Genomic DNA, 14,024 nt, shown 5'->3' on the forward strand with positions numbered 1-14,024 from the left:
ATAGTCCAGCGGGCTTGCACTGGACGAAGCTCTACGGAGAGATCGCCCCGAGATGACGTCTATTTTCTTAGGAACGAAAATAGAAGGGAGATCGGCTCAGGCCACCAACGATGTGCGGAAAGCCAAACAGGTGAATCTGGTCGGTTCGCAACGATGCACGCCTCAAGCTATGGATAATACAACCTAGGGCTTCTATACGTTATGATAAGGGGAGCCAATGGTAGATACGCTGCCGCCGCCGCCGCCGCCGCCACCGCCGCCGCCGCTGTCAACAAATCCGTCACGGACTCAGGCACATTGAATTTGAAGCCGGTCAAAGGATCGCTCGCCGGCCACGCCATATTAAATCAAGTGAACATCTCCGATTCAAGGAAATCGGTAGATAGGAGGCTCGTGTTTGGGTTTGTATGACATGCAAGGGACTCGCTCGTTCACTCACCCACTCACTTGGACGTCGTCGACGACGACTTCCATTCCGGGTCGAAATGACTGACCAGCGTCGACCAGGCCTTGTAATAATCGTGATCGACGGTGCCGCACGTCTCCGCCGACCATTCCGTCAACGCCATACTGAAGGACGACTCAAACATGAACCCCTAGAGAAAATTAAATTCAGCGGCGCTTAGATGACGAGAGACGTACCATCGATCCATCAGCAACGCGACTCGGTTTCAAATCAGCTGTTGAGGCGGCCGAAAAAACGGCTGCGTCCGGTCCGTGAGGTGTCATCATGCTGTGAAGGGAAGCGCCGCCAGGTAGGAAGTTCTTTTTCTAAACAACCCCCCGCAGAAACGATTTGCAAGGCAGATCAAGAAGAAGACGATAGCCGCTTTCACCTTTGCCTCATATCGACCGCAAATGAGGCCCATAAATTCGCTCATGCAATTCCCTGTTCGCGAACGCAGACGTGACGTCTGTGAGATAAGGGTAACGTCATGAGAACTAACTGTGATAATACGGCGGTCGAAAGGTATGCTCCTGAACGCTCCATCGCGGCGGGAAGATGACAAAGTCGGCGACGGCGACGCCCGGCTTCGGGGACGGACACGTCAATACAGTAAATATTGACGGATCCTAATCGCGAATGTGTTCCAACTTGAAATGAGCCGCGAGAACGAACGGTTACCGCGTGATCGAAACTGACGGCGTTGACCGTCATAAAATTGGCGAGATCGTACTTGTACGGAACGTAATTTCCATGCCATCCAACCACATCAAAGGGCGAGTGAGCCTTCACGGAAGGGAGGGAGGGAGGGAGGGATGAAGGGAGGGAAGGGAGGTAGACGTTAGTTATGCAAACGCACGAGGCCGCAAAGGGCGAAAAATCACAACCACACTGTTGCGGAGGCAATTAGATGCGCGACTATACATAGGAGATCATAGGAAGTGGTTCCCCGGGGTAACCTTCCGCCCTAATCGTTTGCTTACTTGAGTGCAAGCGAAGAGAGACCCTTGAAATTTGCTGACTACCGTGTAGCCACTTGGAGGACTTCTGTCCTCAAAACAGGCGACGGGAGTAAGAAAATCGCGAGGATAGGCCAAGCCATTTGCGCCTGAAATAAAAGAGAGAGAAACCGGTTTTGTACGCGACTGGAAAACCGACTGCGCGGACTAAAACGAGCCGGACGAAGGTGTCGAAATCGCTCTAGTCCCAATGACTACACACAGTGACCCATAGGATATCAATCAAAGTCACTCTGTCAATTTATAACGAATGGGACCGTCACTATTCTGCTAAATGCTTACCTATTGGACCCAGATCAGGAAGCCGAAAATGACCGTTGAACACTTCTAATATGTAGCCACGGCTTGGACCAGAAACGTCGACTGAAAAACGCATTCCTTGCTAAGGAGGATTGCTAGGTGTGAACTGTGAAGGCTATTTCTTTGGGAGAAGAAGGCTCACTTGAATGACGCAAATTTCATTTAGAGTCACCTGCATTTTTCCGAATTCCGTCGTGATTTTTAGTACTCCCTGTTGAGGAACTAAAAGTGCGACACATAAACTCAAAATAATCAATTGAAAAATGCCTGTTCTACCAATTAACAGATCTCCATCAGCATTATAGAGACACCTGAAATAATCCACTGTACAAAATTACAGGTGCAGCTTTTCCCTCACTTGTTTTCCATTGAAAAATTGCACAAATACATATGAATTGCTATACCGTTTCTAGTGCGCGGATCGCCGGCTCCGCACACAGTACAGAGCCCCTAAAGGAGGAATCGATAAATAAATAAATAAATACTTGTGAGAAAATGAACCTGGACAAAATCCTTTTTCTCGTCGTCTGAAGGAAGTTGAAACGGAAACCAACGCATCTAGACTCTTCCTCTTCCATACAAAATTGCACCCAAATCAAAAATTCGCCACCTGATTGGGATTTGTTGGCCATTTTGTAAAATCGTTCGTTAGGGCTCCCTGGTCAATTTTTTGAAATGGATTATGCCCTACACTAGGTCGAATGCGATAGAGCCAACTACACAGAGATAAATATTGGACGGTCAAGGCCTCGAGGGGGTGCACTTCGTGCCTTCTTTTATTCTGGTCTTTCGGAGCTGTGAATGCGGTCCCCGAAAGCTGTTCGGCATACAGTCCGTAGGGGCACACCTGTGGACTGTTCTAAATGAAAGAAACGCGTCCACGCACTCGACATAGAGACGAAAATCGCCTTACCTGGCCTTTAGGCAAAGCATTCGGAAGCGCTTCCGATGCGAATTCGTTTCCGAACCCCGTTAAGTACTAAATCACGCAAATTCGCGCACTCAAACGAACGTAAAACGTAAACAAACCTGAAAAGGGTCAGCCATTACAAAATCCCGGACAACAATCGCAGTCCCGTACCTACCCTGACGTCATTCCTCGTGAAAGAGATGGCGACGATTCCGTCAGCGGTTCTCGCGGGCATCTGGCTGCCGTTCGTCATCGTAGGCGGCCTCTCGCTCTTCCTCTGCTTCTTCTACGTCCGCTATTACCAGCGCCGACGCGACGCCGAAGTCAGCGTGACAATAACAATCATATCGGGCCTAACCGTCTCTCTCCTCACGCTCGCTCTCATCCCCGTCGACATATTCGGCGTTTCCCAAATGAAAACATCGATGGGCGACTTCAAAGAGTGGTCCGCCGATCCAAACGCGAGTCGAAAAGACGTCGAATCGACATTTCGCTATATGTACTACGCTTTCTACTCGGTCGTCATGCTCTTCGTCTTTCTCGTTCTACCCTTCATGTATTTCTACTACGAAGAGGGCGACGAGGGCGTGAGCACGGCGCGTCGATGTTGCTCCGCACTCAAATATTGGATTGGTTTTTGCGTGGCACTTGCCGTCGTTTTGCTCATCGGCGCTTTCGTTCCCTGGGCGTCTGAACAACAGTTCGATAATAATGAAACGACATCGGACTATGCTCGACTGTTCTTAGGCTCGTTTGCCTCTAATCGAGGCCAAAATGCCCTTTCCTTTACAATCAGTTTTCTCGCTCTTATTGGAGCCGTTTGTTCGGTTTTGTACACGGGACCGGGTATGGTCGCTTTGCCTATCGATCTCATTCGAGGATATCGACGCGTGGAAGACGAACGAGATGAATTGACAAGTCGGAAAAAGCGACACGATTCTCATCAACGCAATTTCGACTCCAAATACGGACGAGAGCGTCGCGCCATGTCGTCGAAAGATCGAAAACGCATGGAAAATTTCAAGGCGGGAGAACGACTCTTGAAGCGACGTCAGAAACGATTTGATGCCGCGACAAAAGGATGCGGAATGCGTTGTCATAAGTGCATGAGACCCTTCTCTATTCTATCTGGAATTGTACTCTTTCTCGTCGCTCTTCTCATCTTCTTCTGTCTACTCATGAATGGAATCGATCGTATCTTGCATTCAAAGGGATATCGTTATGGGTTTCTTTTGAATAAATCGACGCTGCCCAATCCTGTTGGATATCTGCTTCTCTGGAGTCAGACCTTCTTTCCACTTGATTACGTTCTTCTTATTGCTCTCATCTTCTTCTTTGTCTTTGCGACGCTCTACGGAATTCGGCGCATGGGCATCTGGTTTTTCTGCCTGAAGATGTATCAAATTCGACCGCATCGAACGCCACCCCAGGGACTTCTCTTTACCGCTTTCATTCTCATGACTTTTGTTGTGAGTCTCGGCGTCACCGTGACGACCGTGGCACCGCAATACACGCGCTTTGGTCATCAATTTTTCAATGCCTCGTATAAGGAAAGCGTTAATGTATCGGACAGTTCTAACGCTACCTGTTTGGGAGTACTCCAACAGAAGGAATGCACGATTGAGAGACAGTCAATGTTGTGTGATTCGTCGGATTGTGTTGAAACGCAGTTCTCTAGTCTGGTGTATCAGTTTTGCTATCGCACTTGGTTCTTCAGTCTGATCTACTTTGCCTGCCAATTGGGTATGCTCGTGACGTTTTTGCTTGGACTTGTCGTCGTTCTGTGTCGAAAGAAACGGTCGAATATCCACGACCATGGCGACAGCGACACGGAAAGTTCAAGTGACGAGGTCTAACGGATAAAGATTGGTACTTATGTGCTGTAATTTTGTGTTATATGTTGTAGTCGCTTCTGGACTTAGAAAGTAGAGTCTAGCTGGAAGAACATCTGACATGGGTAAAGTGCCTGCTATTTTCTTGTGACGAAAAATTAGATGTGTGTGTACGTTATAATAATATGACAGCTGAATTTAGTCCGAGTGTACTCGCGCGATGTTTTCTGATTGGAGGGCGGCTCACGTGAGGTGTTACTCCGTACCAGACAATGAGAATGAAGACGACGACAGTGTTGGGAAACGTTTTCCTTATCTCTTTTCTTGGTATACGTCGCCTTAGATGGGATGCAAAATCGTTTGAGTCAAATTTCTCCGCAGGAACGACGTTTTCGTCATCATCGACGCCCCCATCTTCTTTGACTGATACGTGTAAGGCTCTTCAAACGGCGACCGCTGCGTCGGGACTGACGTGTACTACAAATTCCGATTGCACGTCGGTGTCATGCAATATTAAACCAATTCCAAATTTACCGACTTCAGTAACGATGTCATTCACCTTGAAGAAATGCCGTAAACCCGTTCAATTGGTCATGAACATCAACGTACCTCTAGCTGGATACAAATACAGCTACACATTTGAAGGAGCTCAGACCATAGCTCTTCCCAATGTTCCCACCTATTTGTCACTACTAATCGGAACACCCTACGTGCACGTCCAGATTCAAGGGGTTAAAGGAGGCGTTCAGCTGTCGGCAGGAATGTGGCTCAAGCGTCTGTTTTCAACGGATTATACTCGCTACTCAATCATCAAGGAGCAGTTTATTCCTCTCGACGTATCAACGTGTCCGTCAATAGGTATGCACGCACACAGTGTACTATGTGCACGTATTTTTATTATATAACTTGTCTCAGCAACTGCTACGCTGCCGTCAAAATATGCCAGCTTTCACGATTATAGTGACGATTACGATTCTGATTCAATTGGAGACGTGCTCAAGAAATGGCTAGGAAAAATCAGTAATTTGTTGCCATCGACAACAAAGGGTCCCTCTTCACCTACAGCAGGAGGCCCAACGAAGCCTCCAGTCTTCGGAGCTATTCCGACTGATATCTATCAGCTAATGAAACTCAATCCTTCCTTCAAGATGTGCGTCGATAAGGCATCCCAGGACATTTTTGGCGTCACTTTTGAGCAATTGCAAGGCGTTGAAAAGGGAATTATCCCTCCAGGATTTCGAGTGCCAAGCGATTCAGATGACGGCGTCGACGAATTTACTGGAGAGGTTGTAAACTGTGCCCTCAACTATGCATTGCAAGGTAGTCGAAATAATTAAATAATAGTTAATCCTATTTTTTGTTGTAGGGTCATACTCGCTTACCGAAAATCCTGACGTATCGATTTCTGTTTTGCTGGACCAACTTGCTGATGAGCCACAGATACGCACGTGTGCAACTCAAGTCTTGGAGAAGTACAACATCGCTGCGGACGCTATTCCTTCTGACGTGGGTCCTGACGAGACCATGAGTATCGAGCAAGGTCTTCTTCAATGCTTCTACGGCCAAACCGCCGTTGAACCGACTAGTAGCAGTTCCGATGTGACAAGTCAGTGAGACTGCATCACTCAAAACAGATGGCTTAGTGTGATATTTTATTTTAGAATGGATCATAATTGGAGCGTCGGTGGGCGGTGCAGTTCTTATTGCAGTGATTGTGGTGATCGTGCTGTTTGCTGTCTACATGAAACGTCGCGTTCCTTCCGCGACTGGCGTTTCCTATCGTCAGTTGGCTTCTCCCTAACTAAAACGCCGAACTATTATACTACTAGTACTGCATGAGGCATTTCTCTTTTTGTTTTCCTTGCTGTGAAATTAGATGTGACGTACAGCATATTTCGCGCGCCCCGCAGCAGCTAAAGCGCGAGGTCGTGACGGCACAGATGACGTCAATTGACAAAAATAACCGTCAAGTGTACGTCAGAGCCGTATATAGAGCTAGAGACGTACCAGGGAACGATGTCGGGACGAGTGTTTCTCTTTGCCTTTGCCTTTGCCTTCTTCTCTACGTATTCCGGTAGGCTTCTAAACTTCAACGTTTGTGTCGACTAAAGGTCGTGTTGGTGGGGGCAGCGAGAAAGACGACTCCTACGCCGTCGAGCCAGTCGCTCGCGTGTCGTCGTTTCATGGACGGCGTTTCGGGGTTCGGGCACGATTGTTCGACGAACACCGACTGCACGAAAGTGACGTGCACGCTCCAGAAAGCGATCACGTACTCGATCGCCTTGGAGAAGTGCACGCGCCCCGTGCGAGTCGTTCTTTCCGTAAAAATTCCGGCATACGGGGTGAGCGAGACGCGTACGTTCGAAGGCGAACAGCGCATACCGATCAACGGACTCCCAACGCAAATTACATTCTTCCTCGGTGATCCGTACCTAAACGTCGAAGCGAAACGCGCTTCAGCCGGCGGCGTTACGCTTTCCGTAGGCATCTGGTTCCATAGCCTCGGTCATTGGACGCGCTATTCGCTTTTCAAACGAGAAACCATTCCCGTCGATACGTCGTCGTGCGCAACGATCGGTTCGCTCTTTTATTTCCTTTTCTCTATATCCGATCAAATCTTTTGACTTCAGAAACGGATGTCATACCGTCCCAATTCACGGACTATCACGACTACGACTACGAAACGACGTCTTTTAGCGACGCTCTCGCAAAATGGCTTAGTGTCTTTAACTTTGGCGGTGGCGGCGGCGGCGGCGGCGGCGGCGGCGGCGGCAGCTCAACAATATTCCCTCCAATGGGGGACTCAACGATGTCACCTCCAATGAACGGAGGAGATTCAGCGTTGGAAAAACTTAAGCACAGTGTGGTTGGATGGCTTGGGAAGAGCAATTCGGCGACAGACAAATGCGTTGATCAGAGTCTCAATACTGTCTATGGAATAACGCTTCTTCAGCTGTTTCAACCTCACTTCCAATTGAAGCAAGAACATAGGTTGCGACACTTTGAACAGGAAATGAGAACGTGCACTGGTACAACAGAAAAGCGTAAGGGGGGGTGTACTCCTAAAGGGTGTTCTACTAGGTATATGTTTTTGTTTTTTAGCTGTTTCTGATTTTGCTGTAGATGATTATAGCATGTGCATCAATCTGCTCTGGTCCGCAAAAATGGAAATGCCCACGAGTGACGATGACACTTTATATGAGAGAATAAAACAAAAATGCTCGGGCATGTTGAAGTTCTATCCAGTCCCCCAAGCTAGTCCAACGGAAAATTCAAACTCCGATCATACAGGTAATGCAGCCACCGTTGTTTTTGCACGTCACATGAACTATAATCTGCCTAGATGCCATTATTATTGGAAGCACGGTTGGGGGAGCAGTGTTCATAGTCACGATCATCGTCGTCATCGTCGTTCTCACTATCCGCTCCAGGAAACGTTCTCTCAGTGGAGATTCAAGTCAAATAGTCTACGGGCAATTGGACGAGGAGGCCTAGAGCTGAAACAGACTTTTGGGGTTCGCGTGATACATACGTATATAGAAAGATACAGGCATAGTTATAGTTGTCCGTGTTTTCACGTGCACGCGTTTATCTTATCTACCCGAGCACTTGCTTAATTGTCTGTTTTTGTTGAGGAGTCAGTGTCGCTGGAAAAACGATGTCAAAATGAAGGACGAGATTGCCTCGCATTTCGGCGTTCTTTGCGTTGGGCATTCCCTCGCCAATGACAACCTTCTGGAACCCGGGTCTGGAAAATCTTACTTGAGTAAACGCCTACTATTTACTACGTAAGTCTTTTACCTAACTATCTCATTGATTGGAATACTGATGACTCGATCGTCAAGCGTTCCAATTTCAATAATGCATCCAGTTAAAGCCTAGTACTTGGGGTGTGAGCAACTGGAGGGGGATTTAGAGTATATCCTTTTACCTGTACTAGAGTAACTTGTGCTGTGTAGTGAAGATCACATCCAGTTCTTTTGAAATGAGGATGTGGCTTGTCTTTTACAACGAAGACGATGTCAGCTATCTCACCAAAGAGGTACAGGCATTTTGAAAATAAATAAAAATATAGCACAAACCTGGTATATTGTTTGGCTCTTGGTCTCCTTCTTTTGGAAAAAGAATGCGCGTTCCCTCTTCCCATCCTGGCTTTACAGTAATAGAAAGTATTTTATTCTTTACACTTGACGTATGACCATCGTCATTTAGAACCTAAAGTGTAATCTATAGTTGAACGAAGACGATATCAATTGATCTATGCACTGTACCCGTCTGGATATTTTCAGTTTCTTCGTACATCCGCTATAGACTTCATCCAATGAAAGCCACAATTCCTTTTCAACGGGCGGATCCTGCTTCGGTCGTGCTCGACCCATAATCCCACCAAATTTCGCTCCAGCTCCCGATGACATCACTGAATCGCCGTCCGTAAAAAGTTCTGAAAAAATATGAGAAACGTAAAAACGCTCGATTTTGATGCTAGAAAAATATTCGTGCACCGTTGAACGGGTTTTCTGAACCGAAAAATTCCTTAAATGTTCGTTGGGGATCTCCATGGAAAGTGTAAACTCCCGTAAATCCGCCTTGAGAATTCATCTCATTTGCAAAAATCGATTCGAGTCGATTTATCAGTAGGACTGACCCGGTTCGGCCGTAGGAACTCCATTTTTAAGACCTTCTTCGCCAAATTGGTCGTAAACGGCTCGCTTTTTGGCTGAAAAACGAACGACGTCGTTTTCGTCCGGAATTATGAGACGTATCTATCTCTTACAATCGCTCAGCACGTCGTAGGCCTCAGATATGTCTCTAAACTTTTCGACGGCGTCTCGAGATTGGTTTTTGTCGGGGTGATATTTGAGAGAGAGCGTTCGATAGCTGAGAAAAGCAAAAGCGCGTCGCGCCATGTCGATTTTAGTTCATTTTCTACTCACGATCGCTGTACGTCGTCGTGTCGAGCACTTTGCGTCAAAGCTAAGACGTCGTAATAGTCCCTTCCCATCCTTTTTTTGTCTATCGCCGTTGTCCCGCGCAACGCGAGAACCCGAATATCGATCGATCATATCGAGAAGCGCGCGCGCATGTTTCGTGGTGCTCGTGCATTGTGGCGATGGAAAGCAGCGAACAGTACGTTCTGCGGCGACAGAACGTTGGGATCGGTGGAAAAAGAGGCCCTGGAACGTCTGAAGGATCCCATATCCGTTCGATTACGGAAAACGACACGCGACGATGACGAACGTTGGTACAAAGCCGATCACGTGGATCACGTCTATCCGAGCGTGACGTCGATACTCCGTCAAACGATGTCGCCTTCGAATCGATTCGTCCTGTGGCGATGGAAACGCGAAAAACGAAAAGAATTGGGCGACGCCGGCCTGAAAAAACTTCACCAGGATACGCTCAATCGAGGCGTCGCTTTGCACAAAGTGATTAATTAAATTAATTAATTAATCGACTAATTGGCGTTTAAAAAGTTGTCTTTTTGCGTTAATTAAGACGATGGAATCGTTTTTCCTAACCGGTTCAATTGACGTCACTTCGTCGTCCGTTAACCCGTTTTGGAAAAGCGTTGAACCCGTTTTGGATCTTCTTAATCGTCCATTAGCTCTCGAATCGACGGCCGTTCACTCCCATTTGCATTACGCCGGAACGTTTGATTGCATCGCTATGTATAGGTGAGTCCCCCAGGGAGGGAGCTAGGGGGTGGGGGGAAGGGAAGTGGACGTTTTCCGAAAAGGAATCGACCTTGTCTCATCGAATGGAAGACGTCGGATCGAGCTCGTCCTACACTTGCTCACTGCTTTGATTTTCCCATTCAAGCGGCCGCCTATGCAGGGGCTGTGAACGTTGACGCAAACTATCCTTTTAAAGTGAGTTTATTTCGATAGAGAAGAGGGACCAGTCGGCGCGGGAGCTTGTTTGTTTTTACTTTTAGGTCGATCAAGCTCTAGTTGTCGTCGCTTATGGTAACGGTGATCCGGCTCATGTCCATTGGATGCCGCTTGGCGTGTGCGAGGCGTTCTGGGACGATTGGCTTCGGCGATTAGACGACTATAGGAAGGTGAACGCTTCCGCCTCTCCTGTCACCCAATAAAATAAGGAAGAATGCTCTAAATAATTTTGTCTATGTGAACACGCCTTTCCATATATGACAATTGGCCTTTGTCCACTTCTCTCACGTGGTCAACGAAGCGTGTTTATTGTCTCTCCTCGCGCTCTTTCCGCTCATCGCACGTTCATTCCCATGGGTTTGTTGTCATCACGCGGCGTTTGTATCAAGGTAAGTCCATCAGTTCTTCTTATCATCTTCTGCCACTAGCTTGACAGTTCTCATTGGGGAGGGGAGGGCCTGACGTAAGAGTCCTTATGGACTTTTTTCTGCGCGTAGATTATTTTGGCGTTAGTGCTTGTTGCTCGGTTTGTTCTATCTAACCGGATTTCTTCGACTGCAACTACAGCGCCAACTGATGGAGAAACAAGTAAGCGTTCGTTTTTTTTTGTTTTTGAGCTTTTCGACGTCGAGTTCTTTCTAGACTCTTCGTTCGATGCGTCGTGTGAACTGCGCAAGTCTCTCGAATTTCGAACGGGAAGAGCTCAATTTATCGAGTCTGGACCGCCGGGAACGGATGAACGCAGCAAGAAAAATGTCCAATTGCTCATCAAAAAGGACCAATGCAGACGTCAAGGTAGATCGGATGCGAAGAAATTCAAGCAAAGGTCGTGCATCGAGCAAAAGAAGCTCGGAAGGACGTCGAAACCGTTAGAAAAGGACAAGGCGACGCAGGTTTGCATGCGTTTCTACCAAGTCTACCGACGCGAAGCTGAAAAAGAGCAAAATACCAACTGGAATATCTCCTCTCGCAAAGCCTGCCGCTCGGGTTACTTGGCAGGCTGCGTGAATTGGATGACCGAGAAGTTGTACTACTAAAGTGTAGTCAGTCAGTAGAAGAACAGCTGGAACGTTCAATTTGGTCGCATAGCATTGATGTATAGTTAAAGCCACGAAGGTACAGTGATGGAAAACATTACCTAAGCGAAGTGACCTGTTACCAGTCATCGATTATCATCATAAAGGTGATCGCGTGTGGTATGAAAAAGAGCGCTTAGGACGGAACTGTCACTTCAAGTTTGAACTTGACGTGGTCGTCTTTTCGATATCTGTTCTTAGGCTTTCGAACGTCGTCTCGTCGATCGCTAAAGACAAAAAGAAAGAAATTACTTTTTTCGCGCAGCCTAGCTGGCACGCGAACCCGATTCTCGAAAGGCGTCCAAAAACGTCAGAGCGTTCTTTCGAATTTGGGAAACGATCTCGCAATCGCCGGCAATTTGAATTGCTCTTTCGACTACAGGTTTGAGTTGGCGATCGCTTTCCCATACGCCGCGAGGCCCCGCGAGAGCGACGAGCAAACTGAGAGCAATCAGGCCCTCGTTTATCATCACTGGATGAGACGAGTTGATGAGAAAGACGATGGCTGGCGTGGAGCCCTTTTCTTCGTCAACGAAACGCCGAAGCACTTGTAGATTTGTTTCATCGTCGCCGCGACCACAGATTTTGACGAGGGCTGCGATGAGACGAGACGATTCCGCTTGGACTCCGGCGTGAATCGAGCAGCCGCTCAACTCGACAATTCGCCTTCGAACCGTCGAGTTGTTTAGGATGAGCAACGCCGCTTTTTTCTCTATATAATTCACAGTCTTAGAAAAAGCCGAGGCCGGGGAGAAATGCATGGATCTGACCAGGAGGAGAAAGGAGGAGACGAAGAATTGCCAGCGCTTTGAAATGCACTGCCAAGTAGCTTCCACCTTCTCCGTCACTCATTTCTAGTTGCGAGCAGACGAGCTCAACGAGTCCCCACGAAATGAGTTTGGGCTTTAGAGTCGCTAGAGAGACCAAGTTTAAATAATTAATTAGGCATGAAACTTGTGACCTGGAAGCGATAGGTTTCTCAGCGCCGATAGAGCTGCAAATTGGACTCCCTTGTCGCCCGGTTTTCGCTTTGCTAAACAAATCAATTTCTGCGGAATATCCATCTCAGACAGAATGAGACAATTGTCATCTAATTCATTAGCTAATGAACGTCTGCTTATAACGCCTCATTAGTTTGAAACCTTTTCTGGAAAAGTTGCCCATAATCATTGCCGCGCATTTTTCGAGTCGAGCGTCGTCGCTTTTCAGCCAAACAATGGCACGATCCACAAGCATTCCTTTGCCACCGTCGAACAATCGACTCATGCACTCATCTATTGTGCAAAACAATGCCCCATTCATCATTGTACATTGATCAACTGATTAATCGATAAACCTTCGGTGAGTATAAGACTAAGCAGTTGACCCGTTCTCGACCGAACGTCTTCATCTTTGTGTTCTTCTACCACTCGTGCCAAGCCACTCACCAGCTCCATTTTCTCTCCAATTTTTCTCTTCCAATCGTCATCTTTACAAAGAAAATACCTTATATATCGAATGACATCTATTACATAAGGTGTACCTTCATCGGCTAAATCGTAGAGCTTTTCACTGGCCTTGAGTTGTAACTCTTTGCTGGCCGATTGCGCCGAAGCAAGAATATTAGTCACGAACGTTTGAAAGACGGATAATTTGTCACATTTGAGCAATGCCTCTTTCGCGTCTTCTGCAATGGACACAACATCATTATAGCCACCGTGACCTGGAATCAATATTTTAGCACTTGTTTCCGTGAGACTTCCGAGAGCATCGAGAAGTGTCAGTTGACTTGATTCGCTTTGGCAACAATTTAGAGCTTCAACTACATGAGACAGAGCGCCTGCTTCGCACAAGGCCGTGGCCATTTCGTCTGCAAGGCGACAACTAATTAGGAAAAAAATTCTATTTCAATAAACCACCATTATCGTTTGATAAATTTAAAATGGTTCCGGCAAAAATTCGCATTAGATCATCTTTCTTCTCCAAGTCAACAAACTGATGCAGAAAGTGAAAAAAGGTTTTGCACAGAGACACGTGGCCTTTTTCTCGCAAGACAGCACTTCTGCTTTCATCTAGAAAAAAAACCAAAAACACTTTCTTACTGCCGCTTGAAAAAAATTTGCTCTTGTACCACAATCAAAGCAGAGATTTGCTATTGATCTCAAACAATTTGTAAGAGTGTCAACATTACTCTCGGGATTCAAAAACGAAACGAGATGAAAAATTGCTCCAGTTTTGCACACAGGAATTCGCAAGTCCTCTAATTAATCGACGAAAGATTAAATTGAAACCTGATGGCTTTACCATTTTTAGCCAATTCTGCTAACAGTGCGGCTACTTTTGTAACAGACTTTCTCTCTTTCAATAATCTCGAGCACGTTTCCACTACGCGAAGTGGAACGAATTTTTCAGAGTCGAGTTCTCCGCCTTTGCAGGCAGCGGTCATCGAATCTAGAAGCTCGTCCACGTTTCCTTCTAGCTCTAAGAACTCGTCCTCCATAAAAACAGCACAGCGCGGAGGCTCCACCAGAGATTACCGGATTGAGGCAGTGCGCTACTGTAATTGGCGTGA

The 14,024-nt window shown here is 47.0% G+C and overlaps 7 protein-coding genes across 8 annotated transcripts; 4 read left to right on the forward strand and 3 right to left on the reverse strand.

Annotated features, from left to right (window-relative positions):
* Positions 1–297: 297 nt before the first annotated feature.
* On the reverse strand, positions 298–2,818 carry LOC136193166 (homogentisate 1,2-dioxygenase-like). Its single transcript, XM_065981995.1, has 15 exons — positions 2,794–2,818; positions 2,678–2,743; positions 2,535–2,623; positions 2,375–2,480; positions 2,266–2,322; positions 2,123–2,214; positions 2,041–2,075; positions 1,907–1,986; positions 1,747–1,846; positions 1,429–1,553; positions 1,127–1,231; positions 948–1,074; positions 837–889; positions 643–771; positions 298–596 (listed from the first exon to the last, which is right to left on the reverse strand). Exons 1-15 carry the CDS (start codon positions 2,809–2,811, stop codon positions 444–446), a joined length of 1,335 nt encoding a protein of 444 aa, XP_065838067.1. The 5' UTR covers positions 2,812–2,818; the 3' UTR covers positions 298–443.
* A 17-nt stretch (positions 2,819–2,835) lies between these two features.
* On the forward strand, positions 2,836–4,707 carry LOC136193163 (probable lysosomal cobalamin transporter). The gene is made up of 2 exons (XM_065981984.1): positions 2,836–4,524; positions 4,581–4,707. Exons 1-2 carry the CDS (start codon positions 2,875–2,877, stop codon positions 4,608–4,610), a joined length of 1,680 nt encoding a protein of 559 aa, XP_065838056.1. The 5' UTR covers positions 2,836–2,874; the 3' UTR covers positions 4,611–4,707.
* Positions 4,708–4,710: 3 nt separating this feature from the next.
* On the forward strand, positions 4,711–6,399 carry LOC136193167 (uncharacterized). The gene is made up of 5 exons (XM_065981996.1): positions 4,711–4,833; positions 4,888–5,364; positions 5,422–5,826; positions 5,873–6,112; positions 6,168–6,399. Exons 1-5 carry the CDS (start codon positions 4,779–4,781, stop codon positions 6,305–6,307), a joined length of 1,317 nt encoding a protein of 438 aa, XP_065838068.1. The 5' UTR covers positions 4,711–4,778; the 3' UTR covers positions 6,308–6,399.
* Positions 6,400–6,477: 78 nt separating this feature from the next.
* On the forward strand, positions 6,478–8,195 carry LOC136193168 (uncharacterized). The gene is made up of 5 exons (XM_065981997.1): positions 6,478–6,580; positions 6,637–7,083; positions 7,137–7,550; positions 7,609–7,797; positions 7,850–8,195. The coding sequence occupies exons 1-5, from the start codon at positions 6,523–6,525 to the stop codon at positions 7,999–8,001; spliced, it is 1,260 nt and encodes a 419-aa protein (XP_065838069.1). The 5' UTR covers positions 6,478–6,522; the 3' UTR covers positions 8,002–8,195.
* Positions 8,015–9,586, reverse strand: LOC136193169 (dnaJ homolog subfamily B member 13-like). Its single transcript, XM_065981998.1, has 9 exons — positions 9,441–9,586; positions 9,281–9,384; positions 9,152–9,223; positions 9,009–9,092; positions 8,778–8,947; positions 8,589–8,721; positions 8,438–8,532; positions 8,308–8,384; positions 8,015–8,254 (listed from the first exon to the last, which is right to left on the reverse strand). Exons 1-9 carry the CDS (start codon positions 9,506–9,508, stop codon positions 8,104–8,106), a joined length of 954 nt encoding a protein of 317 aa, XP_065838070.1. The 5' UTR covers positions 9,509–9,586; the 3' UTR covers positions 8,015–8,103.
* Positions 9,557–11,544, forward strand: LOC136193170 (mitochondrial genome maintenance exonuclease 1-like). 2 transcript variants are annotated; one of them, XM_065982000.1, is made up of 6 exons: positions 9,557–9,932; positions 10,003–10,181; positions 10,244–10,376; positions 10,442–10,786; positions 10,895–10,985; positions 11,040–11,544. In XM_065982000.1, the coding sequence occupies exons 1-4, from the start codon at positions 9,588–9,590 to the stop codon at positions 10,598–10,600; spliced, it is 816 nt and encodes a 271-aa protein (XP_065838072.1). In that variant the 5' UTR covers positions 9,557–9,587; the 3' UTR covers positions 10,601–10,786; positions 10,895–10,985; positions 11,040–11,544. The 2 variants fall into 2 exon arrangements, with proteins under 2 accessions (XP_065838072.1, XP_065838071.1); XM_065981999.1 differs by having other exon boundaries at positions 10,442–10,985.
* Positions 11,532–14,010, reverse strand: LOC136193162 (rap1 GTPase-GDP dissociation stimulator 1-like). The gene is made up of 11 exons (XM_065981983.1): positions 13,757–14,010; positions 13,584–13,712; positions 13,372–13,524; positions 13,197–13,322; positions 12,996–13,139; positions 12,810–12,941; positions 12,616–12,747; positions 12,435–12,563; positions 12,244–12,387; positions 11,757–12,185; positions 11,532–11,700 (listed from the first exon to the last, which is right to left on the reverse strand). The coding sequence occupies exons 1-11, from the start codon at positions 13,950–13,952 to the stop codon at positions 11,624–11,626; spliced, it is 1,791 nt and encodes a 596-aa protein (XP_065838055.1). The 5' UTR covers positions 13,953–14,010; the 3' UTR covers positions 11,532–11,623.
* Between the last annotated feature and the right edge of the window lie 14 nt (positions 14,011–14,024).

This window comes from Oscarella lobularis, chromosome 11, assembly GCF_947507565.1.
Source record: "Oscarella lobularis chromosome 11, ooOscLobu1.1, whole genome shotgun sequence".
In the NCBI taxonomy this organism is placed as follows: domain Eukaryota; kingdom Metazoa; phylum Porifera; class Homoscleromorpha; order Homosclerophorida; family Oscarellidae; genus Oscarella; species Oscarella lobularis.